At 40.9% G+C, this 27,227-nt stretch overlaps 1 protein-coding gene and 2 long non-coding RNA genes across 5 annotated transcripts in view; 1 reads left to right on the top strand and 2 right to left on the bottom strand.

Moving 5' to 3' along the window:
* Nucleotides 1-2,146: 2,146 nt before the first annotated feature.
* On the bottom strand, nucleotides 2,147-4,747 carry LOC124866206. The gene is made up of 3 exons (XR_007037748.1): nucleotides 4,603-4,747; nucleotides 2,466-2,559; nucleotides 2,147-2,316 (listed from the first exon to the last, which is right to left on the bottom strand). It is a non-coding gene; the product is annotated as an uncharacterized LOC124866206 (long non-coding RNA).
* Nucleotides 4,748-4,938: 191 nt separating this feature from the next.
* On the bottom strand, nucleotides 4,939-14,468 carry LOC124865510. The gene is made up of 3 exons (XR_007037613.1): nucleotides 14,356-14,468; nucleotides 7,774-7,884; nucleotides 4,939-4,998 (listed from the first exon to the last, which is right to left on the bottom strand). It is a non-coding gene; the product is annotated as an uncharacterized LOC124865510 (long non-coding RNA).
* Nucleotides 14,469-14,672: 204 nt separating this feature from the next.
* Nucleotides 14,673-27,227, top strand: part of tgfbr2b (transforming growth factor beta receptor 2b) — a 70,844-nt gene continuing 58,289 nt past the window's right edge. For 2 of the 3 annotated variants that reach the window (XM_047361366.1, XM_047361365.1), the window contains exons 1-2: nucleotides 14,673-14,868; nucleotides 26,700-26,850. In XM_047361366.1, coding sequence (XP_047217322.1) covers nucleotides 14,769-14,868; nucleotides 26,700-26,850 — 251 coding nt within the window. In that variant the 5' untranslated portion in view covers nucleotides 14,673-14,768. The remainder of the gene's footprint in view (nucleotides 14,869-26,699; nucleotides 26,851-27,227) is intronic. The other variant, XM_047361367.1, reaches the window with a different exon arrangement.

The following is a 27,227-nucleotide window of genomic DNA, read 5'->3' as shown; positions in this document are numbered from 1 at the left end:
TGGTCTCTCTAAATTGCCCTTAGGTGTGTGAATGAGTGTGTGTATGGTTGTTTGTGTGTTGCCCTGCGATGGACTGGCGACCTGTCCAGGGTGTACCCCGCCTCTCGCCCATAGACTGCTGGAGATAGGCACCAGCTCCCCCGCGACCCACTATGGAATAAGTGGTAGAAAATGACTGACTGACTGACTGCTTAATTTCAAACGTGCTCCGACGTGTTCGGAGTTTTCCGCTCCCACCGTAGTAACTGCCGGCTTGCCTCGCCAGCGCTACCGGCGGTGGGGCTAGCTAGCCCGGTAGAGATCGGACAGGACCGGACTATCGGCACTGAGCTCCTGCTGCCAGTCATCACAGTGAACGTTAAACACAAGTGATTTCTAACAGTTTATATTAGTGTTATTTTAATGTATTGTGTCATTTGTTCATGTGAGTCGATTTGACATTACAGGTGATATTAAAGTTAACTTGAATAAATGGACGATTTTATGTAATCTTACCATATCGCTGGAGAGTGTGATTAAGAATAAATAAGCTTTTAAATATTCATTTTTGATGAAGAAATGTGCTATATGTGTTTTTAAAAGTGTATTTATAATTCAGCTAGCATCATAATTTGTGATTCCAGGTACAGCTGAAGAGAAATACACTTTCAAATGCAAGCAAATCTCAGTAAAGAAGTGAAAAGTTTGAAAGAGCTTGTTTTAGGCATTTGCATAGAAATATTTTAATATGTTCTGCAAATTAAGACAAATGTAAAATAAAAATAAAAAGACTTATTTTACACTGATATTAAGCAAGATGTTTTTTGTTTTTTGTTTTTATTGTTTAGGGACAAAGGAGCAGACGGGCCAGTTTATTAAGCTCTGGGGTGAGAATGACCACCTTTTTACTGGAGCTAAAAACTCAGCCACCGTGGCTTGGAGTTACAATAACAACAATCTTTGTTGTCAGTTTCTGCCCTGTTTCAATAACTCCTATCTTTCTAACTTTCATAAATATCCATCCAGTGATTAACATACTTCTTTTGGTTTTCCCTCTTTCTTTTTGCTTGTTTAGGACAATTCTGGAGAAGATGGACCAACAGGGGAAGGTCACCCCCTTGCAGGCCCAAACAAAAGTGGGACAATATGAAAAATAAATATAATGTATGTTCAGAACTTCTCATGTCACACACAAATAAAAAATATTTCTCAAAGTCTTATTGGTTTCTCTGTTTAGTCAACTCTTCTTTTATTCCCTCTAACTTTAGGATTGTAAGTATCCAGGGTCAGGAGAGGGAGTCAGTGAAAAGCCCACTGGTGCTACTTGGCCCTGGTTTGTTCTTATGGATGAGGTGTTGGGACAGAGGTCTTCCACAACACCTCTTGTCCTAATTGCCTCCATCCCTGAGGACACTCCAGGGCCAAGCTGAGCGGTGGGCAACCAGACAGAGAAGGAAGACAGTGAGCCAGCAGGAAGGGGTCAGAAAAGAAAGAGGGACAGAGATGATGGAGTTGATCAGGGAGGACATGAGGGCACAGAGAATGGACAGACTGTTTTCCATCTTAGAAAGAATGGTACCGAAATAAGGTGCTATATAAGAAATAAATAAATATGTTTTGTTCAGATAGTTTTTAAAGTTTTAAGCTGTTCTAATAAATTTCTAAATTGTTTTTGTCACCAATGTATTTTATTTCCATTTGACCTAACAATACATCAACTTCATTTAAATTTCTAAACACAGTTTATTTTGAAAATTACAAATAGCATTTTAAACAGAATGTGGAAAAAAAGAACATTAAGGCATAAAATAAAACTATGTACAAATATTTACAACGGCGACAGCAGGATCAACCTGAGTGACCGGTTCCTGGAAAAACCTCTTGAACAGAACAAAGAGGCAGATGTCTTTCTGAACAGAAAGTCTCTGGCGGTGTGGCTAAATCTCTCACAAGGTCAGAGACGTGGATGGGACGCTGCAACTGAGATCTGTGGTTTGTCTTTCTGGATGGTGAGCGAAGCATCACACAGGTGGTCTGCAGATGTCTGTGATGCCTCTTTCATCCATCAAGTTTAAAGGGCTGGCTGGACCACATCACTAAGATGTAATCAGAGATATGCAGAATTAGAAGATGGTGCTAACAAAATGTGACAATTAGTTATACCCCTCAGACATTAATCACATCTATGATATTATCCTTGCTTGCATACAGTAGTCATGTTGTCATGTCATATTTGTGTGTGACATGAGAAGTTCTGAACAAACTTTATATTTCTTTTTCATATTCTCCCACTTTGTTTTGGGCCTGCAAGGGGCTGACCTTCCCCTGTTGGTCCATCTTCTCCAGAATTGTCATAAACAAGCAAAAAGAAAGAGGGAAAACCAAAAGAAGTATGTTAATCACTGGATGAATATTTATGAAAGTTAGAAAGATAGGAGTTTTTGAAACTGGACAGAAACTGACTGCAAAGAATGTTATTATTGTACCTCCAAGCCACGGTGGCTGAGTTTTTAGCTCCAGTAAAAAGGTGGTCATTCTCACCCCAGAGCTTAATAAACTGGCCCGTCTGCTCCTTTGTACCTAAACAATAAAAACAAAAAACAAAAAACATCTTGCTTAATATCAGTGTAAAATAAGTCTTTTTATTTTTATTTTACATTTGTCTTAATTTGCAGAACATATTAAAATATTTCTATGCAAATGCCTAAAACAAGCTCTTTCAGGACAAAAATATATATATTTCTGCTTTTATTTTTTATTTTGTCAGGATCGGTCCTCCATATTATGCGTGCTTCTTTTCCCCAGATTTGAAGGATGGTTTCGGTGTTTCCTCTATGACCCACCCTATCCCATGATTCATTGCAGTTCGAAGTAGATTGTTCAAACAGAAGTAGCAATGGCCAGATGAAAGAGAAAAGCTGTGAATAAAATTGGATATATTGCGCATTCCGTGAAACAAACTGAATTTTACAATGTTTTTAGATGAGAATGTAGTTGCGTAAACATGAAATATCTGAGCGGTGTATCAAGATATCACTTAATTGCACAAGTGCAATGACATGATGTCAGTGTCCTAATTGCCAGCTCGCCTTGTCAGCTGTCAGCTGACCGGGTGGTTGAGGTGCATTAATCCCTGACAGAACAGCTGACTCCCGGCACATTGTTTTCAAACTCCCGCTCAGTTTCCCCAGTGGGTGGAAGTTAAACAGATAATCACATGATATCTATTATTAATATTTGGTTTATTTATTATAATAATAATTATTATTATTAAGCTCTATGTTGTGATTATGAATCTGAGAATATTATTTAATATTAATATTTTAATATTTTATCAAATAATATTTCGGTCTGTTAAGGGTTGTCCTGTGAATACCAGCCCAGTAAGGCGATGGTATTAGGACAAAATAGAAAGGTGTGAGACGAGCTCTGACATTATTGAACAGCAAAACTCTGCACACACATGGAATGAATTCACACAATTTCTTAAAATACAAGAATGTATTAACAAAAATAAGTCAACTCGAAGTCAAACATATTTCAATCAACAAATTCTTTACTATGCTAAAACAGTCCAACTAAACTACCAAGCAGAATTAAAGAATAACGAAGACTAATGGGCTATGTACAATATAAACAAGTTGATCAAAGATGATTGAAAACCATGACCAAAAGAGTGATGCAACATTACCATGCAATGTTTATGTTTGAGAACCAAGGATTATCTTGAAGAATCTGGAAGTGAAGTTAAGTTAGTCTTGGAACCAACTTAGGCAATAATCAGCAAACGTTTAGACAACCATTCACAATGCAAGATCAGATAAAATATTATTTTAATAAAATAAGGTTTTAAATAATGATCTGCTGAATAAAACCAACCTTCTGAATGACCAATTCTCAATGGTGTCTAATTAGCTGCCTTTATTTATTAAAATAATATTTAAAGAAATATTATTAAGGGAATATTTAGGAAAAGAGCCAAATCTTTCTGGAGAAATGGGGCTTAATGGTGTTTACTTAGTTATCAAATCTAGTAAAATGATGTTAGGGAGTATTATTCACTAGCTTGAAAACTAACAACCTTTCTATTAAATAGTCTTTAGTAGCAAGCATGTGTTCTTACCAGTTAGCATTTGAGCTAACAAAGAAGATAATAGCTTAGCACCAGAATCAACACATACCTTTAAAATACCGTTAATAAAAGGGTTAAAATGCATAAGCGCGGAGGGCGCGTTATGATCAATCTTCTGTTTAAAACCACCCTTCAAGTAAAGTTTGTCTTAACTTTAAAAACACACAAAGAACACAACCTGAACACATGTGCTGCAGATAGCCTGCTAGCACCAAGATAGCTGAGTTCAACACAAACAAAACTTCATAAAATGAAAAACGTTTAGATCATTTCATTCTAAATCTGTCTCTGCCCTAAACACCTAACCTCATGAACCGTGGTGAGGAAACGTTGTCCAAGGGGCGAAGCTTGAAGAAACGTCCACAGTCAACAAGCGGTTAGCTTTCAGCTAACCTCGGGGGTTGAAGGTGTGTTCGCTCTGTGAACAAAAGGGTTAGCTTCGGAGCTGTAGCTGGGCGGCCCGTTCTGTCCGTCAACCAGCTGTGCATTACCGTAAACATGGCGGTGCGGGCTGTTGTCCTTCCTTCAGACTTGGCTTGTAAAAACAGCTTCTCTACTGGGGATTTCTCTGCGACACGGTCTTGGCAGGCCTCGGAGAGAAAGTAAGCAATTCTTATACCTTAATTTCCCCTCTTTATGAATGAAATCACTGGGTACACAAACAGTGCTCCACTCATACTTAACTTGTGCATATGATCGCGTGATCTTATGACACTCTTGGATCCAGTTTGAAGAGTTTATGTATTTTTGCCAGCAAAAGACATTAGCGCGCCTCTCCTGACCGGTCCCTCTCGAAGGCTTTGTGGAAAGAGGGCGGATGTAGCAACAGCTGTGCTTTTATTTGGGTAGCAGCGTCACAGGAAGTCCACAGTTATCCCGTTTCCTGGCTGTGCCGGAAGAAGGTTAATGCACTTTATTTTAAAAGTTCCAGAAAAGTCCATACCGGAGTTTAATGTTGAAATCCGTGGCTGTGGGTCCCAACATCTACTAATAAACTGATTCAAACTCTGTTCCCAAAGTTAATATGTTAGTGTTTAAGTTGTTAAAAGCTTTACAAATAAATTAAACAAATTTGTATTTGTCATCATTGTCAGTGTTAGATTTATGAACACAAAAATTATTTTGAACAAAAATTATTTTGAACATTTTAAATGGCTGAATAATGAACAAGATCATAAAACAGTAACATATTAAACAAAATAGGATTATAAGCTATCAGGTATATGTAAAGGGGTAAATAAAAACCATATTGTTATTTACAGTGGAGACAGCGGTATTAACCTTCAAGTTCCATTTGTTCGCCTTCACAGCTCTGTGGTTGGCGTTTACAAACTATGCTAATTTGGCATGTCTAGCTAATAGGTTACTATTTGACCATCATTTGTTTACATGACACTTCTTATAGATGCTAATTTGACATCTGCCAAGCTCATCTATGCAGCACTGCTCCAGCTCAAAATGCCGTAAAGGAAGTGTTAGGTGTTAATTAGTCAACTCAGAGTCAGTTTTACTTGCAGCAAGGGTAGCTCACACTCTGCAGTGCAGACTACAATGTGTTGGCACCCCTCTCTCTTTATTTATACATGCTGGTTCACACACAGTTCAACAAACATTCAGGGTGTGTGTGTGTGTGTGTTGGGGGGGGAGGGAAACGCACTTAGAGCAGACATGAGTGATAAACAATACAAAAGTTTTCAAACCCTGACAGGAAGTACAGGGGTTGGACAATGAAACTGAAACACCTGATTTTAGACCACAATAATTTATTAGTATGGTGTAGTGCCTCCTTTTGCGGCCAATACAGCGTCAATTCATCTTGGGAATGACATATGCAAGTCCTGCACAGTGGTCAGAGGGACTTTAAGCCATTCTTCTTGCAGGATAGTGGCCAGGTCACTACGTGATACTGGTGGAGGAAAACGTTTTCTGACTCGTTCCTCCAAAACACCCCAAAGTGGCTCAATAATATTTAGATCTGGTGACTGTGCAGGCCATGGGAGATGTTCAACTTCACTTTCATGTTAATCAAACCAATCTTTCACCAGTCTTGCTGTGTGTATTGGTGCATTGTCATCCTGATACACGGCACCACCTTCAGGATACAATGTTTGAACCATTGGATGCACATGGTCCTCAAGAATGGTTCAGTAGTCCTTGGCAGTGACGCGCCCATCTAGCACAAGTATTGGGCCAAGGGAATGCCATGATATGGCAGCCCAAACCATCACTGATCCACCCTCATGCTTCACTCTGGGCATGCAACAGTCTGGGTGGTACGCTTCTTTGGGTCTTCTCCACACCGTAACTCTCCCGGATGTGCGGAAAACAGTAAAGGTGGACTCATCAGAAAACAATACATGTTTCACATTGTCCACAGCCCAAGATTTGCGCTCCTTGCACCACTGAAACTGACGTTTGGCATTGGCATGAGTGACCAAAGGTTTGGCTATAGCAGCCCGGCCGTGTATATTGACCCTGTGGAGCTCCTGATGGACAGTTCTGGTGGAAACAGGAGAGTTGAGGTGCACATTTAATTCTGCCGTGATTTGGGCAGCCGTGGTTTTTTGTTTTTTGGATACAATCCGGGTTAGCACCCGAACATCCCTTTCAGACAGCTTCCTCCTGCGTCCACAGTTAATCCTGTTGGATGTGGTTCGTTCTTCTTGGTGGTATGCTGACATTAACCTGGATACCGTGGCTCTTGATACATCACAAAGACTTGCTGTCTTGGTCACAGATGCGCCAGCAAGACGTGCACCAACAATTTGTCCTCTTTTGAACTCTGGTATGTCACCCATAATGTTGTCTGCATTTCAATATTTTGAGCAAAACTGTGCTCTTACCCTGCTAATTGAACCTTCACACTCTGCTCTTACTGGTGCAATGTGCATTCAATGAAGACTGGCTACCAGGCTGGTCCAATTTAGCCATGAAACCTCCCACACTAAAATGACAGGTGTTTCAGTTTCATTGTCCAACCCCTGTATAACCTGATGTGAAACGTAAATCAATGAATCTGTGTTTGATTAATCTGTGGCTATTCTCAAGGACCCGGATGTGTGACACAAAAAACTGAATTTTGGAACTGAAATTGAATTTCAGATCTAAAATTGCAAGTAGTCAACTGAATTTTAAATACAACGAAATACATTTTAAAATCAAATGAATTCAGTTTCAAACCAATAAATTCAGTTTCAGTTTGGTGAAATAAATTTTTAAAACAATGCATTTAATTTCAAATTATACAAACACAGATTCACTCTGAGCAATTCAATTCAGTTCCTGATGGCACAATTTTCTGCCCATAGTTTGCACCGTGATCCCAAAACCAAATCTATCTTTCAACCCTTCTCTCTTCTCCTCCAACAGCAGGCTCTGGTCCTCTGTTCAGTTCCGTTTTTCCCACCTTTATTTCTTCGTTTTGTTTTGGTCATTTTACCAAACTAAACCTCATCATATGAGAAGGAGATCATAGTAAAATGCTGAATTTTAGGAGTATTTTGCAATGCCTGACAACCTGTTTGTGCTACATTCGGGTTTATTTCTGGTGAAAAATGGGCAGGTATTTTAGTTAGTTCTACAGCTGATTGTTAATCATTTACGATGGTGTATGACTGAGATGAATGTGACACTGACATTGTAAACCATTCAGGATTTCCCACCTTTATTGATTTGCTAGAAAACTGATCCAGCTTTTTCTTGAAAGAGAATGGAGACTCATCCACAGGAACTTCTGATTTTTCTGGAAGATCTAGTACTTCCCCTTGCCACTCCTGGGTAATAAAAACATTTTTTAGATCGTTTTTTAAAGAAAAACAGAAAAACTAAATCAATAATAATAAATGCGATTAATTAAATCATTTAACAAATGATTTAAAAAACCAAATGAATTAGTTTTTTGATAATTGTTTTAAATTAGTTTAACAGGTGAAACATAAAGATTTTAGTTTCTAATGTACTTCAGTTTTACTTAGTCATTTTAAATGTCAGAGTAAAGTAAAGTTTCAAATTGAATTATAGCTGCAATAAGCACTGGGCGCCCCTCTCACCTTAGTGCTGCCCCGGTGCGTGTGGCAACCGTGGGCGACCCGCACTGCCGCTTCATTGCCTGCAGCGAATCTGCCACACAGGTCTGCACTAGGCCGCTAGGTAGTAGTATAGGCAAGCCTTGAAATGTTGTTTGGGCTGGCTCACTGCAGCTCTAGCGAGAAGTTATTTGGCAGAAATCCAACCCTCCTAATGGAAGCTGTGATCACTTCCTGTTTGTTGACTAAAGATTAACAAAGACTTCCTCTCATGTTTTGAAAATGTCATGGAAAATTATTCTGTTATTAGACAAAGTAACTACAGATTGCCACTCTTTTCCGGTCAAGATCCATGGGCTTGGGCTTAGAGGAACCGATTCTCATCCCCACTGCTTTGCACTCATCTGCAAACCACCCTAGTGTATGATGTAGGTTATGGCTGGACTGCTGCCCGGTACCTGGGAATTGGTTTCAGTACGCAATGGTACCAGTTTTCGGTACTTTTTGTGTGTTTATATGGTAATAAATGTTAATTCTGTAACAATAAAATCTCAATTTCTTTCAATTTAACTTATGCTTTGGTGTATTAACTGACTGCAAGTTACAAAGTGCAGATGATCTGCCTGGCCTGTCTGACATTCATACTGACGTAAACTCTCCTCCCACAAGTGCTGTGTTAGTCTGTATTGAAAGAGCTGAAAAGAGACAGTTATAAAAGTTGGAATCATCCACAATTGACCCATATACATCTCAGTTGTTTAAATTTATGTTAATAATTTAATATCTCCCTTCTGGATCAAATATGCTGACTTTACATATAAACTATATCCTTCTATTAATTAAAGTTGCTACTCATCTTGGAATTATAGTTAGCTAAATAAAAATGCAGAAATTCTTGTGTACTTGTCAGATTTGAATGTGTGGGTTTCCTGAGGTAAGTATAGGATTTGTCACTTGGTATGTATGTGAAATTTGAAATAATATTAAAAACCATAAAATCATAGTGTAACCGTGGATGGGTTAGGATCAATAATGACACCAGAGTTGAATAGCAACTGTCTATTACACTTTAATAGACAGTCCCTTTTTTCGCTTAGGGCAGAACACCCAAACCTTGTCCCCAGACACAAAATCCTGTCGATGGCAGAGCGAGTTGTAAGCCCACTTCTGCTTGATCCCTGCCACAGCTAGGCCCGCTCAAGCCAGTTCATGAGCAACCCAGAGACACTCTTTTAAGCCGCTGAAGTAGCTCAATCCTGGCCTGGCCGACCTCTCTGTTTCTGGGGGTGGTCCAAACACTAAGTCCACCGGAGTATGCAGTTCATGGCCAAGCATCAGCAAGACAGGGTGCAGTGAGTGGACTCTTGGACTGCGGTCCGGTAAGCCCACATGATTACATGCAGGTGCAGATCCCAGTTCCGCTGGTGTTGGTCGATCAGAATGGCAAGCTGGGTGGATAGGGTCCGGTTGAAACGCTCAACCAGCCCATTGCTCTGGGGATGAAGCAGGGTAGTCCGTGTCTTCTTGATGCCAAGCCGCCGGCAGACTTCCCTGAGCACCTCTGCCTCAAAGTTCCAACCCTGATCACTGTGCAGCTCTTCAGAAGCACCAAACAGGCAGAACATCTCGCTTACCAGTCTCTCAACCATGGTGACAGCGCTCTGGTCGTCGAAGGCATATGCCTTTGGCAACTTGGTGAAATAGTCCATGGCAACTGGGATGTAGCGGTTCCCTCTCTCTGTTACATGAAATGGACCCAGGACATCAACGCCCACCCATTCCATGGGTGCCCCCACCTGGTACTGTTACAGGGAGGCATGTGAGCGATGGGTTGGCCCCTTTTTCACTGTGCAGGCTTCACAACAATTAACATGGTGCTCTACATCTTGACGGCAACCAGGCCATGGACCATCTGAGGCACCTTGGCCTGTATCTGGTGTGGCACCAGTAGCTGGAGAATGTTCCATTGTGTTGCTGGAACCTGCCACAGCCGATAAAGGACCCCGCCGTGGCAGACAATGTTGGATCACTGGGAGTACAGTGTCTTGGGTCCAGTGCTGCATCTGCGTCCCGGTTCTGGTCCTCCCGTGACTGCTTAGGCTCCATAGCCTCCATGCTGCCTGTAGTCTCTGCCACCTCCCAGGAGTTCTCAGGATGCTGTGGGTTATTGCTGGCAACTTGTAGGGCCACTTTCCAGGGACCCACTGGGTTACGCTCCTCCACCCTTTGACACTGACAACAGTCAGTTCCTACTGCACATGGCTGGTGAGACAGGCCACCAGTGTTAGCATGGAGATGACCAGCACGGTGGACAATCTGGAAGTCATAGTCTTGTAGTGCCTCTAACCACTGAGCCAGTTGACCCTCTGGTTCTTTGAAGTTCAGCAGCCAGGTCAGGGATGTGGAGGAGAAATCTCCCCCCATTGAGGTAGTGGCGAAATTGGCGAACCCCCCTGCACCACAGCCAGCAACTCTCTTTAGTTCTTTTCTGGTCAGCTAAGGGAACCGCTTTAATAAAATCTATCCACAATAAAGGGCTGGTTTGGGTTAGGGTATTGCAACACTGGTGCCTCAACAACTGCTGTTCTGAGTGCGGAGAAAGCAGCAGCACAGTCCCCATCCGAGTGGAATGTCTGTCCCCTCTCGGTCAGCCGAAGCAGGGGACTGGCAATGATGGCAAAGTCCTTCACAAACCTCGGCAGTAGGAGGCTAGCCCCAGGAAGCTTTGCGGCTCCCCGGTATCACGTGGCTGTGGCCAATCAGTCACCACATTGACCTTATTTGGGTCTGTGGACACTCCACCGCACTGATAATGTGAACATGGGCCAGAACCTTCTCCATCAGGCGTTCAAAGGTAGCTGGGGCATTGCAGAGGCCAATAGGCATTACTTTAAATTGCCGCAGCCAATGGTGAATGCAGTCTTTCCGCCGCAGCTTGCCTTTTTAGAGGCAGAAAACGGGGCCGCAGACGGATGGGTCTTGTCTCATCGGTGTCAATGTTGTGCTGGACCAGACTGGTGTGGTGTATCTTTGGCAGCAAAAATGTCATTGTAGGCCTCCAGCAGGTCTCGTAACTGCTCACTCTGCCCCTGGCTCAGTCCTTCACAACTCCATTGGCACAGCTCATGCACAGCCTGCCTCATCTCTTCCAATGGCAGCCCAGCATGTGTCTTGCCCAAGTCACCAGGTGATCTTGGTTGGTGTCTACCAATAGTGTTGGTGCATAGACTTGTCGCGCCCCCTCCAGGCCTTGGTGGTGGAGTTGGATGGTTTTGTGACCCAGCAAGAGTGTGGCTGCAGTAACATCTCTTATGCAGGGGTCTTGGATGTCAGCCAGCCAGAACAGGTGTTTGCTGTTCTGACCGTCCACCTCTACGTTAAGGACCCGCAACGTGAGTGCTCATCCTAGAGCATTCACGTGTCCGTAGAGATGTACCTCTTGGTTAAGGCCCATCCTCAGTCTGCGTGGCCGGCCCAAAAGCAATGCATTCTCTGTAACAGGGGTGTCTTCTGGTGGTGGTGGTAGGCCCCCCTCAGTACCACCCCCACTCAGTTTAAAGGGGACAGGAAGTCTCTTACGTGGAGTTGGAGATGGACAGTCATGAGCCAGATGACCTAACTTTCCACACCTGAAGCACTCTGCTCCTCCTTGTTGCTGCAGATGGTGCAGGTGTTTGCTGTGGGGCAGCAGATATTTTTTCTCAGGTTGCCCTCTTCCTCATCACTCTCAGTACTGGCCTGAGCTGCATACAACCTTGCGTCTGGGCTGTTATTCTTGATGCTCAGCATGGGCTTGTGACCCTTTCCACCTCCACAAGGACTGCCAACCAACTGCCAGGAGAGTGGACACAAATATGTTCACAAAGTCTGGCTGGCCAAAGCTGAAAGCTTGCAGGGCAAGTTTTTCCTGCACTTCTATCACCAAATCAGGGTAACCTTGTCTAGTCTGCAGCTGGATATCTGCAACGTAGAATCCTAGGGTCTGCCCATTCAGACGCCGGCGACTGATTAGCCATTTCCTTGCATGTTCAGCATAGATCCCCCGCCCAAAGCGCTTCTGGAGAGGCTCTTGGACCAATGGCACAATTGTGACGTTCCCCTGGTCATAGGTCAGACAGCACCTGGAGGGCACCCCCCTCTAAGCTAAGAGCAACCGCCGTCTCCTCAGGGGACAAGCCACACAGTTCAGCAGCCATGTCAACCTGGTTGAAGTAGCCATCAAGCGTTGTCTCCGCATTATAACGAGGAAGCTTGGGTAAGGCTGGCAGGTGACCCAGTTGCAGGGTCCCCACTATAGAGATCCTCTCTTCAAGCTGTTGCATCATCATGGTAAGCTAAACAGCTGGAATGCGGGCACTCACCAGCCTTGAAAAAGCCTGCCCACTGACAGGACTGGGTTCATCAGGCTCACCGTTGCAGGCTTGTGTCCCACCCATGCTCTGCTCTTCAGCCTGCCTTGACAAAGGCGGTTTGTTTACCCTGTCCAGACGGTTGCGGGTAAGCTGTTTTACCCCCAAGGCGCTTGCTCTTCCCATTTCCAGTTCAGCTCAATTTCTGCTATAGATTTTCGGGATCCCACTTCTGACACCAATGTAACCGTGGGTGGTTTAGGATCAGTAGTGACACCAGAGTTGAACAACACAACGAAAGCAAACTTTAATAGCGCCCAAGAGGCAGGTCCATATAATACGCTTCAATCTCACTTATGGGGCCACCGAAGATACAAAAGCATGCCGCTAAGCATCCTGGGAAATAACAGGAAGTCTACTCCCATAAATTGTTACAATAGATTAACTAGAAAAACTTAAAGCAGACATTAGGATTAATATCACTAAGTATGAGGTCTAAACTAAGTTTGTACTATAAGTATCTTCCTGTATGTGTAAGTGAAAGAAAACAGAAACGGGGGATTGGAGACATGTGTAGCTTACCTATAACCATCTACAGTAGGTGAGGGCCCCTGAGTTCGTTAAAACCCTAAATTCAACTTACAACTATTTTATACACTTTACATGTTAGACTTATCTTGAGTCTCACTTACCTCAGGGTAATAATATACTAGTGTTTTAATATTTGGTACACCCAATACTATTACTGTGTACATTAAATAATAGACGGTGGATACACTGTAATGCACAACCTGTACAATGTTCTAACCAAACCTTACTTATGCTTATGTACTATGTAATATATTAGCTTAGAAATCACCAAACAACACACAGGATCAAAGTTTAGAACTTTTTGAACCAATATTAAATGCAAACAATTCAGAGTAGTATTCACGTGATCAGCTTCATGATGTAGTCCCATGAAATTGTTTTCAATTAACCGCTTCTGTCATTTTCTTTCATCAGCCTTGGTCTCATCTGATTGTTCTATTGTATTCTCTATATAATTACTCTGTTTTTTGTGGGTTGGAGTTTGCCACTGATTTGGCTGAATGTGATTAGTGACCACAGTGATAGATGTAGATGGGAGGTCATGACCTCGCTACAGTTTAAAATTGTTTTGTTTACCACGTAATTCTATATGTGTTCCTACACAGCTTCACAGGCTTCAGTATTAATCTACAATGTAGAAAATTAAGGGAGTGTGTCCAAACTTTTGATTGTCTCTAAATATAAAACAAATTGCTGCTGAAAGTTTAAAGATAAAGTTAAAAAGATATTTTAACTTCATCAACCTACAGTCTATTTAGATCTAATTTATAATCTTGATAGAGTAAGCTGGCAGTTGGTCTTTGAAAGCATAAAATATGTTCAAAACGATGGAAAAGTGCAATGAACCTCGGAACTCTTAAGGAGAATTGTGGATTTGCACAATTTGGGAAACTCTTTTAGACCTGTTTCTAAACAGCAGATCCTATGTTTATGATTTAAAATGACTGCACGTAAATACACATTATTCAGATGTGTCCCCACTTTGCCAGGCCATCAAAAAATTGTAACCCTTAGATAAAAGGAAATTGGTTAGAATGTTCAGGAATCACAAGCATCCATTACTACATCTATGTTGATGATCTCTGGAATTTTTAATGAAGGCAGCAGCTTATTTCACCAGCTTAATGTTTTTTTGTGTTTTAAATTTGCTTTTTATTTTATTTATTACATCTGAATTATATTAACTCTTTTAATGTTTTATAATTCAAGTGGATCTCTTATTGTTTCTGTGAAATCTTTGAATTGTGTAAATGCTAACATACTATTCAGCTCACCTTACCTTTTAGGCCCCAGATCTTTGCAGTCTGTCCAATGTGTAGAAGTAGTGTGGTATTCAGAACTGCTTGGCAAATTTTCACTGCAGTGAGTTTTTGAATGTGCAGAGAGTTGTTTACTGTTCCGATTTCCAGTATTTGGGTAGTAACGCAGACACAGACATAGACAGAGAGGGAGCAAGAGAGAGAGCTCCTTCCTCTGGTTTCCTGTCAGAGGAGTGTGTGTGTGTGCGCGCGCGCGTGTGTGTGCGCGCGCGCCTGTGTGTGCATGTGTGTGTGAGTGTATAAATGGTAAGGCAGTAACACTCCAGCTGCTGAGCAGAGCAGAGAGCACAGCAGAGCAGATCAGACACCAAAATCTTTTCCCTGGCTGCTCTCTTTTCCATGTGAATGAAAGGTGTCAAAAGAACTTAGTAACATGCTCGGACCGCAGTGCTTACCATCTTTACGGGGAGCTTTGTTATCACTATTATTATGGGCCGTTATTTTTTTGCCATTGCTGAAACCCGGGACAGCTGGTAAGTCGCTCTAAACTTTAACAAACTCTCTGTTTGTTGACAGCCATTAGCTGCCCTTGCCCTGCTCACTCATGTCAGCCATTTTTTTAAATTAAGAATTAAAGTTAGGGTTTGGAGGGTTTACGTCTGGCATGTTATGCAAGGATCACTGGAGAGCTGAGGGGTGCAACAGGTGACTCATTCTCAGCGAGCTGCTTATACACTCCTCAGTTATGCTGGTGACTGCTGGACTGCACACATGCATTTGTTTTTAGACTGCAATACTAAGATCGTTTCGTCCTCTGATCAGATAAGACTTGTTTGCATAACAGCTAGGAATGGAGAGATGGAAAGAAATTCACTATTCTATAGCCAGGATACGGTGTTGCAATGAAACTGTAGGATAAATCACTGCATATGCACTGAAAGTTTACCAAATGCATTAAATTGGATTTGAAAATAGCACTTTTGAACATTCATTTTAAACATGAAATATAACATTATGCAGATTGCAGAGAATACTTTTTTACAGGTTAGACTTGAGCCAAAAACATATTTCTGTATAGGACCACCAATAAACAAGCAGAGAGGAAATATTCAAAAGTGAGAGACACAGAGACGTGCAATGAGAAGTTTGTTGCTCGTGGGATCTTATTGGGAAAACCCAAATTTTCTCAGAGTGAATACTGTAGCTGCAAACATTTCTAGGAATGTTTTTCATGCTTTATTCCATGTTTACACAGCACTGGAAAGTATAGTGCCTTAGATAAGGCACTATACTTTCCAATGTAAGGTTTTCATTTCTTAATATTAAAAATCAGAATAGAGCCTTCCACAGACTCCCTGAGTTTATACTTTTATGAAACACCTTTGGCTGCAGTTCCAGCTGCAAGTATTTGGGGCAATGTGTCGGCCAGCTTTACACATCTACAGACTGTATGTTCTCCTGCTGGTCTCAAGTTTTAAGTTTTCTGCAGCCTCTAACCAGTTTTCTTTCAGGATTGTCCTGGATTAAGCTCCATCCATCTTCCCATTAACTCTAACCAGCTTCATTGTCTCTGATGAAGAAAATCATCCCCATATCACAATCCTTGTTTAGATTGATCTAGTGTTAGTTTTCTGCCACACACCTTATGGCCTTCAGATATGCAGATTCATAACTAATAGTTGGGAACATTTACTGTTTGTATCTTCAGATGATGGATTGAACAGAGCTCTGTAAGATGTTGAAAGCTTGTGATATTGTTTTAGAATCTAACCCCGTTTGAAACTTCTCCAAAACTTTCTCCCTGACCCATCTGTTGTGTTCCTTGGTCTTCATGATGCTGTTTGTTCTCTAACGTTCTCTAATAAACCAGAAACAGAACAGCTGGGTTTATACTGAGATTGCATTACACACAGCTATACTCTGTGTGTAATATACAAATGAAAATATACATTTCATTGTAAAACATTTTAAAGGGATGTCTTATTTGCCTTCCACTTCAGAAGTTTTTGCTACTTTGTCCTGCTCTATCACCTACAACCTCAGTAATGGGACAAAACATGAAAATATTTCCCCCACTGCTAAAAGAATTATGCTTGATATCAATTTGAAGGCTTGGCCAAAACAATATGGGAATTTAAAGTCTAAGTTAATATTAGCTACTGTGTAAACTTGGCTACTCATTTGCTCAACTTCCCTTTACACCTCTCACCCCTGCCCACTTTTTGTTCCTTCCCTCCTCCCACAGTGGGACCTATTTTCAATCTGGAAATCCCACATACCAGAAGGACTGTGAGGACTGTGAGGGCACTGTGCGTCACAAATTGTCATGCATATACAAAATAAAACAAACAAACTTCTAAGGAAATTATCTGATCCTCCGTTCGTAGTACACTTTCATTCCCTGCTGCCCTGACCTCCCTAGGGCACGATGCATTGCAGGAAACTCCTTGTCCTTCTTCCATAACTTTCCAGTCAGCTTTACTCTGTTTTGCGGTCCTTATCTTTCCTCTCTCTGTTTGCTTTTGGCTAATGTTGATGACCATCAGCAGGGAGGTTCCATGCTTGCGCCTTTCATATTTCATGAAAATGTTCAGATCCCCAACATTATGAATATGTTTTCAATACAAATGTCCGAGTGGCAGATCAGTAGTCTTCTTGTCACGGATGTTCTTTGTCAATCTTTGTGTTGTGAAATCTAATTGCAGCAGTTTAAATCTCCAGAGAGCACTTTTATCTGTCTGACATAGTTTATGTGAGTGAGGTCCTGTGCTGTCCTTATAATGTCCTCTGTATTTATCCTGATTTTTCTGAGCTTCAGCATGGGTAAAAAAATAGAAAGATCACTCCCTTTAACCTGTCTGAAGGGTCTCGCTTAGATTTTTTTTTAAAAACCATATAAGGCACTTTTCCGCCTCAGTTCACTTTGCTGAATCAGTGGGATTGAAATGAAGGTGGGGGTGGGGGTGGGGGGGGTCTCAAAGATAATGAGGCAGAGGATTTAAATGATTACAGATAACTAACAGAGACTGGTAGACTGGAGGAGGTGGAAGGATAACTTTCAGGAGCAGAGCCGCCTGCTGTTGCATATTAAGCAACAGCTTAATATGAGAAAGTGCGATCACTAAACAATACTACATGTGGACACCTGGTTTTATTTGCAATAACATTTCATTAGAAAACTAAAAACAGAAATATTCAATATTCCAGTCTGAAATAAAGCAGCCAGGTAAGATATTTTATCTTAGTGCATTTAAATTAATTTCAAATTCACTCCAGCTCATTCAACTTGTGTAATGGATCTGGCGCTGGTCATAAAGATGCCTGGGTGCAATGGCATGTGAGACATAAACTTAGTGGGTGCAGTTTAATGCAGTCTGAAATTAACCAGCCTGGTAAGATATTTTATCTTGATGCATTTAAATGAATTTCAAATTGTAAAACAGTACAGGGCCAATTTAAGACACCTTCTGAGACTTATTTATGGCTTCAAATACAGCCTCAGCACTTAGGGAACCTATTGTATGTATGGTGTGCAGATTTTTGGCTATTTGCATGCTCTTATGATTTGATAGCAGCAGTCCTTCCTGCTGTCAGGATATTCCTCACTGACACGGTTAGCTCATATCCTCAGACAGCTAGTAAAACACAGATGGTGTATGGGAAACAGAGAGGGAGTTATTTAATGATGGAACAAGAGACCTTGTGTACAAGTAGATTCTGGCAGCAAAAAAAAAAAAAAAAAATCACCTTAACTATGCCTCATCCTGCCCAGACCTCTAAATACACCTATCCAATTTAATATAAAAAGACCGAAATAACTTTGACGTCGATTTCTTCTCTTCTCCAGCTTGAGCATTGTCGTGGGTCTGAAGAAAAAACAGGGGAACCATATTGTCACGCATCCTTGATCAACTCAAAAAATGGTAACTTCTCATCCGTCCAAAATGGGGAAAATATGAGGAACCGTTGCCGTCAACTGAAAAAAACAATGGCAAACTCGTTTCCTTGGTAACAAACCCTGCGCCTGGCTTGCGTCTATCAGTCTTCAATCGGGAAATATGAATCTTCTGATCTTCTTGTATCAGACAGATTTTCAGCTTTCAAGCTTTTCCGGGAATGTGGAGGAAAAGTGAACCCGCCCGCGAGCTTCTAGTTCTCCAGAGATTGCCCCCTAACATCATCACCTACAACTTGGAAATGGTGGCTAAAAGTTTGTTTCCTCAGCATTTTATAAAACCCAATTACGTCAGAGCTCTGATGCCCGTCGTTCCGGCGCAGGTTGAGCTGCGCAGACCAAATATACAACTCATTCATTCAGACACCTGTTCTCAGGGACCATATCATATACACTGTTACATTTAATTTTGTAACCAAACAATACTTCTAGCGATTTCATGACAGATTTTTTATTTTATTTTACATAACAGAAAAATGTTGACTCCTCTTCAGTCACATTTAATCACTTTCTCTGGAGCTAACAAGTTTGTATTTGTCAGTCTGAATGCCAGCTGGAAATGGAGCAGGTCACAGTAGCTGGATTTTTTCCACAAAGAGCAGAAAGACATGTTAAATGTAGCCCCCTCAGGAACTATCTAAAGTATGCCTAATGACAATCCAAGGTTTTCTCCTCCACTTTCCTGAGATGTAGTGAGGTGATGATTTCATTCTGAGTAATCCTCTAAAAACAATCCTCTGCTGGAATGCAATGTAAATACCACGGAAATGCATTCAGTTTCATTTTTATTTTATTATAGTTAGTTTTTGAACTTACAATGGGCTTCATTATTACATTGTAATCCTATAAACATCCTATATAAATTGACTGAAGGTCAGGACTGGGGTCAGGATCCTTGCAAAAGCTTCTCACAATAGTTTGCTGGAATTTTGGCCCGTTCATCCTGAAAGAACTTTGGGTCAGGATTATAGGCCTTTTCCCCACACAAACCATTTTATCTCTGACAACGAATGTTCTCTGAGACTGAGATCAGGACTTTGTAATGCCACTGTGTATCTAATGATAATGGTGTGCTTGAGGGACAGTGTCCGAATGAAAGACCAAGTTGTGTCCAAGCTTTGTACTTTACAGTTGTTGTTTCATGTTGTTCACAGGCTTATAAGTGTCCCGCTTTTTCCTCCCAGTGCAATGATGGACATTACATTAATTTTTGTTTTATCAGACTAGAGAACTGATCTCAGAAAAGTAAGGTCTGTCTCCTCGAGTGAATTTGCAAACTGTATTCTGGCTTTTTATGTTGGTTTTGTTGAAGTACTGAGTAGCCCATTTTGGTTCAGGACTTGTTTTACTTTAGATAAAGACTCTCTTACCAGCTACAATTAACACTTATACAGTATTTAGTAAAATAACACAGCCATGTATTCTTTTTAAAAACATGCAAAAAAATATTTGAATTTTCATTTTTACTGAGCAATTTTTAACAGATGAATGTTTAATAAAAAGCTAAAAAAAATATGATTTAGTGCAAACAGATATATGGACTGTTTGTTTTTATTTATTGGGCTCTGTAAATATGTAAATATGTTTTGTGCAATATTTGTAGCAAAATAGTCCAACAAAGATTTATCAACATAATAAAAGAGCCAGTGGACTTGCAGGCTGACTATAACTCAAACCACTGGCGGAACAAATCAGTCAGGCCGGGGGCGGGGCAAATGACCGGGCCTTTTAATAAAGCTCATCATAACATCATTTTACAACATACACAAACCTGCAACAGCGGGGTTTACAAGCTTCAGCAACAGGGAAAAACACTGTCATTTTGAAGTCCATCAAGGACATGAAATATAACACACCAAGAGAACAACAAAAACATTAGGCTACATGGTAATTAATGATAAAACAACACAAATTCAAAGCAGTTCAGCACCACGGACAGCATCGGATCAGTTGACACCCACTTATCTATTTCAAATAAGTAGATTTTAGGTTTGGTAAAACTGGCACAGCAGCCTATATGTTCACAAACAAAATTTCAATATGAAGTACTTTAGGCTTTGAAGTGCGTACGACGAGCCTTGCGCTCTGCGAACTCTTCCACGATGCTGTGTGTGTCCAGTTTCTTTGCTCTCTCATTCTCTATGGACAACATGGCAAGTCCACTCAGTCTCTCCTGTCCCACTGTGCCCCTCAAGTGGTTTTTAATTAGTATTAACTTGGACAATGAGCACTCAGAGGTTGCAACGGTGATGGGATGAGTCAAAAATAAAAGGAGGGCGGTGCAAACCTCACTGAATGTAGACGTTACTGCTGGGTGGTTGACAAGGAGCATTTTTGCCAGATCCGCAACAGATTTTTGCTTTGTTAACTGGTCCCGAAAAGAGGTTCTAAAACAAAGCAGCTGGTCAGGTAAGCTGGGGCCGATGTCCCGACTGTAGTGCTCACTAAGCTGCCAGGCAGCTTGGTGTAAATCCTCATCTCCTGCTTGCAGCAGTGTGTTGGGGTGAATTGCCTCAAACATTTTCACAGTTCTGTTTAAGCTGGTGAATCTTTGGGACAGTTGCTGGATGATAATATCAAGACAGGCAATAAAAACGTGCACCCGAAAGTTGCTCTCTGTGTCAGTGTCTTCAGAAAATTCATCAAAGTGATGCTTAACATTTCTGGCCCTGGTTGCTTCAAACTGTGTTTGACTTCCCCATTTTCTGCCTAGAGCAGACTTAGCTTCAGCAAATTGCTCCCTAAACTTCATCAAAATGCTGATGGCCTTTTGCAGAAGAGTAGATGCTTTCAGAATATCCACGTCCTTAGCTTGCAGTAACTGTGAGGCAGCGTTTATGCATTCAAGAATCTTGGTTTGCATGTTGACCAAAAATATGAAAGAAAATTTGCTTGTGGTATTCTTGAGCGCAATTGCTTCACTGCGCTCCTCTTTTTTGTCACTGGTCAGGGATATTTTGATGAGGGCTTTTATCATGTCTCCATATCTGTGCCTTAACGCAAAAAGCGCTTCATGTTGAGATGACCAGCGAGTGGGACAGAGGTGTTTTATTGTAACAGTTCTGCTCTCTGGCATCATTAATTCACTGAGGAGCGCCCATCGTTTGATACTGTGTCCAAAAACGTTGTACGAGTTCTCTACAGTGTCATAGAACTGCTTCACTCCACTTTTAACAGAGTCGTTGAGAGCAAGGTTGAGGTTATGAGCAGCGCAATGAACATAACCGGCAAGGGGCTCCCTCTCTGTTATTCTTGCCTGTACACCTGAATACTCGCGGCCTCATCATAGCCCTGTCCGCAGCATTTAGACAGATCTATTCCATTTTTATTTATAGAGCCCAGGATCTGGTTTTCAAACTCAGACGCTGATGAGCCCACAGTCGCTTCAAAAACCAAAAACACTTCATTGATCGTATATCTGTTGGAATATCCAAAATACACCTGGAGAAAATATCGGTGATCCACTTGAAAATTTGCGTGTCATAAAGTTAAATGTAAGAGTGAAAATAAAGCCAGTCATGCAGAGCAACTTTTTATTCTATATTTTACGCCTGCTACATCGTTAAAGTGAGTCGGTCTTGTAAAGCTTTTAGAAACCATCACTCAGTCCTGTCTGTGGCACCCGTTAAAACCCCCATGTAGACTTGAAAGGTTTTAAAGTACGTTATTCCTTTGGGCATATACTGTGCTCATCTGGATACAACCAGGAGAGGGCCCTCCTTCTCAAACGGCACGCCCCTGTGCTCGGGGCGTGCCGTTCTCCCAGCCCCTCCTGAAGCCCCCGCCCCTGACTCAAACCCTCTGGTGGTTTTATCCGTCCCTCAGTTGGTGTGTGGGTGTTCTGCAGTTAACTTTCTGCCTTGCACAAATTCAGCTTAGTGTGACGGAATGTGTGTTGAAAATAAATTACCTGGGCTTCCAGTTAAATGAATAACCTGACCATCACAGATCAGGTGTCACACAAGCACCCACAACCAGTCTGCTGAGAGGAGGCCATGGCCTGAACACAATCAGTCGCTGGTGTTTGTCCATAATGATTCTTTGGGTTGTAAAAACCTCAAATCTACCACCGACCTTGTTTGTTTTCACAGTTTGACATTCTGCCAGGTCCACTGATTTTACCAGTGCTGACTGCTGTTGTTTTGCCTGTATTTTGGTTTTAAGATGTGTGGGGGGGCTGTTGTTTTTTGTAAAAGGAGAGATGCTCATCATGATTAAATTGTTATCAGTTATACAAAATATCTCCCTACTGCATAGAGGACTTTTTTAGTCCAAAGATGTGGTACTTGAAAAATGTTTGCTCTAAAGAGTTTTGATGATAACAACTAAATTTGGCAGTCTAAATGAAAGGCCAGCGATACACTGGGTTAGTTCAGTCAGAGGCTCAAACTCAACTTAAAGACTGGATTTAGGACTTGTCTGTCAGTTAGTCATTGGTTTATAATGTCCCTTCTCCAGTAGACCTTACTCAGCGTGGTTCGATACAGCTCTGCTCGCTTCATGGGGTTTTCCATTAGTAAGGGTTACGTCCAATCGTTACTACTTTTAGTGCCTGCTTACTTGCAGTATCTTTCATTGTATGCTGGAATTATTGTGTATATGACCACAATAGCAAGCCAGCGTTGGGTAGCGTTAGCTTACCCTTACACATACTTTAGTCTGTACCCTTTAGTTTGAAACTGCTCCATGGCTTCCCTCTCTCCTGTACTTATCCATAGTGTTTCGTCTTGCTGCCTGCAGCCTCCTCTGGCTCTCTTCTTTCACTCTGAGTCTGATGGCCGCCATAGACTGAGCAGCAGTCATGAGTGTGCGCCACATTTATAAAGTCTAAATGCGAACTGTTGGTACTTATGTAAAGGTAAGACATAATAGAAAACCTTTCCAGTGAAACCATTGCAAACTATTGCAACTCTGACTATGTCTGATTTATTTGTGATTAAACAAAGACTAAATCCAATTTTTTGAACCCCCTAATGATACCGGACATAGGTGTTTGCTACAAAAAGAAAGGGGTTTTATGTTGCATTGTGTTCAGAGTCATCCCTGTCTGAAGGACCTTTAAATGTGATCTTGGGTGTTTAAATTGCTGTAAAACCGAAAATATTGGTGAAAAACTAATTTGGCTAATTGTTTTATTAAAAGTAAACCCTCCTCTTGTGAAGGATTTAGCTGTGTCCGGCATGATTTTAGAGGTGGAGAGAAAACCGCTTGTAAAAAAGCCCTGCGGACCCAATGAGGGGGGCTTAAGAGGGTTTAAGAAGTTACAGATCTGTGCTGTTATGTGGACTATATGTTCCTCTGCGATTGTCAGAGAGCAAAGCTAGAATGAATTTGGGGAATTAAGTTAAACACTAAACATTGTCAGTTTAAAAGCAGTCTGAGAATTTCTTCACTGATCTGCCATCTGATTATAATATGACAGCTATCTACGAGGTAAGGGATCTGTTAGTTATAATAACTTCACCGAAAGTAAAAGAAAACTCTGAACTGTTGATGTAAAACAACCTTAAGCTCACAGGTTGTAGGGGCTTACCTCTTTACCTTTTATATCCTGCCAGGCATGAGTAGAAGAGGCCTGACTGAGCAGGTCAAAGATCAGAGGCAGAGGCACTGGCAGCTCAAGTCATGTGAAAGACAATAACAAGAATAATATTTTAAAAATTTATTTGCCAGCCCAGATAACACACTTGTTCTGTACAATGTAATGTACTGTACGTCCTAGTTCCCATGGGAGATGAAATTAAACAATGCAGCTAGGCTTTTAAAAGAACTGGCTCTTCGTGATGAGCTGATTTCAGCTGTAATGACAGACAGTCATGTGGAGTCAATGACTCTGTACATCTCAGCCTGTCTGTATAATTAGCCATATACCTCGTGGTTAATGGAAACCCTGTGAATCATTTGCTGGTTTAGACTACAGGTTTTTTTCCATCTATTCCTTATTTCTACAAGATGGCTTGCAATTACGTTCAAGTTTCCATAAAACACACCACACTTTTTTTGATATATGAAGGCAATTGTCACTTACCATCTCTTATTAAAGGTTAGAGATCGTTTAGGGTTTTCATTTTACTACAACCAAGCAAACCTTGTGCTGTACCTGACAATTCACACTTCTAGGTCACTCATGAATTGAGCTTGTAATGTAACTTAGCACTGGCTTACCATTTTATTCCTGTGGTTGTGGTCTATTTCAGTATTCCTTGATACCCTAAGAATGAAAGTGCAAGTCATACGTAATGGTGTTCTTCTGGAAGTGGTTTTCATTGTAGATCAGGGGTATAACTGTTCATGTATTCATACCGAAAATATCTGGTACAGCCTTATCACTTCCATACGCACAAATGCTGAACGAATATAGCAATGACATACAGTCAGGGGAGGCAGTGCATCACCTATCATCATAAGGAGTAAAATACTATGTATGATAAGAGAAAATCACTTTCTCCACTTGACTGTTCTATAAATTAGTTTTCTGTATGATTTCAACATGTTTATGGTCAAAATCGATGAATTTACAAATAGCCAATTCAAATATATGAGAGAAAGGCAAGTTGAGGCAGTGAATAGCTGTGCCTCAATACCGATGGCACTATGTCACACACACTGACTGACGCAGGCAGTTCACATTGCTGTCTCTCTTTATATCGCCAGTATACATGCTGGATTACACATGCTGACGTTCCACAGTCTGTCTAATGTTTTTAATGAATGTGTGTGACGAATTTAATCCTTTTAATTGGCCATAAATGTGCAGTGAAAATGCACAGCCTAGAAGCCCTAGAAGAAAGTGCTCTGCTTAGATGGGTCCAAAATTGAACTTACTAACTTACTTGCAAAACACTGTGTGGCAGAAAACTAACACTGCACATCATCCTTAACCCACCATCCTTGCAGTAAAACATGGTGGTGGCAGTGTCATGGTGTGGGGATGCTATTCTTCATCAGGGACAGGAAACTGGTCAGAGTTGATGGGAAGATAGATCAATCAATCAATCGAACCTTATTTACTGAAGACTTTTCTTAAATTTAGGTGTAACAGAGTATTTTATAGAGATTAAGAGATACACACATGATCAAATCAAGTAAACCGAAAGATAAAACAGATTATTATTGATGGTAAAGATATGAAGAAAATGTGAGAAATCCACCAATTATAAAGGATAAGGAATTATGGAAACACAAACGGGTAGATTACAGAAGAAACACTGGAAGTATATGTTTATTTAACAAAAAATAAGAAAGATAAAATGAAGAAATGGTGCAGCTGATGGCCAAATTAAAATGCAGAGGGCAACAGGCTTTTACTGTGGCAGACATTGAAAGAAAATAAAGAAATAAAATTTATAAAACCCTAAAAATAAGACCATACAAGTAAACATGTAAAGAACAATAATCTTAAACATATGACAGGATGGGGTGAGCGACAGAAGCAAGTCTGAAGAATAGGGTGGGCTAAAACCATTATGAGTTTTAAATACCTTAAAATCAGTTCTAAAATGGACAAGTAACCAATGCAGAGACTTTTTTTTTAAATTGGTGTTACATAAGCTTATCTTCTGGTGCTTATCAGCATTCGCCGAGTTCTGAAGTAGCTGTAGTGGAACTAAATTTCTTTTAGGAAGACTATAAAGCAGAGCATTACAATAATCACACTCTGGCAATGTTCCTCAGATGATAAAATGTATCTTTTAGGACATTTGTGATGTAGTTTGTGAAACTTAAGTTTAGGTGGAGCTAAATACAGGAAAACCCTGAATAAAAAGAAATAAAAGTCTCCAAAATACTTCATCTACCAGCAGGACAATGACTCAAGTGACATTTGTGTTGATCTGTCACTTAAAATCCCTATAAAATGAACTGAAGTAGGTGGTTGTAGCACAACAAAATATAAAAAATTTGAAGGAGTACAAATACAGTTGCATATAACTGGATATCCAAGTTTCTAACAGCAGCCTGCTAGATGTGTGAATGTGTCCTATAAGCATACAGAAGTGCAGTCATAGCTTTCTTTACAGCTTCCCTAAGTTATTATTATCATATGCTGAATGTCATATGTTGGCTTTTATCCTTGTTATACTACGAATCTTTCTATTACCTCCTCTTTATTATCCTCTTTCATCTAACCCACAATACTCACAAGTATAAATGCAGTTTCAGGTGTATGTCTGAAACTGGTATGGAATAAATCTGTGAGACACACTGTTTGATGTTGACTCACAGAATAGGCAACATTGTGTTGTAACCATACAGATACCCTGAGAACAGGTGTCTGAATTAATGAGTTGTTCATTTCACAACTATCTCTCTGTAAATTCCTGTGCATGGAGAGTCACAACAGTTATAGGACAGCAGTGCTTATGAACATGAAAACAATCTGTTGAATGTTTTTATGTGTTTGATGTGCAGGTGTACCAGGTGTGCCCATGTACCCCTTGAGACAACTTTGTAAGTTCTGTGATAAACAAAGTTCTTCCTGCAATGGCAAAGAAAGCTGCATGTCCGACTGCTCTATTACGTCCATCTGTATTTTCCTTGATGAAGTCTGTGTTGCTATCTGGTAAGTACAAGGAATAAGAAAAGCATCTTTTTCCACGCAGGTACACAGGAATACACAGGATGACTAGAAACTGTTGAACTTCAATAAATTAGATTATCATTTAAAACATTTAATTATAACAGCAATTCAATTCAAAACATGAAACTTACATATAGATCGATTACACATTGAGTGATACAGGGGTTGGACAATGAAACTGAAACACTTGTGATTTTAGTGTGGGAGGTTTCATGGCTAAATAGGACCAGCCTGGTAGCCAGTCTTCATTGATTGCACATTGCACCAGTAAGAGCAGAGTGTGAAGGTTCAATTAGCAGGGTAAGAGCACAGTTTTGCTCAAAATATTGAAATGCACACAACATTATGGGTGACATACC

The sequence above is a fragment of the Girardinichthys multiradiatus genome, chromosome 3 (genome assembly GCF_021462225.1).
Source record: "Girardinichthys multiradiatus isolate DD_20200921_A chromosome 3, DD_fGirMul_XY1, whole genome shotgun sequence".
Taxonomy (NCBI): domain Eukaryota; kingdom Metazoa; phylum Chordata; class Actinopteri; order Cyprinodontiformes; family Goodeidae; genus Girardinichthys; species Girardinichthys multiradiatus.
This window is presented reverse-complemented; position numbering and strand designations above follow the sequence as displayed.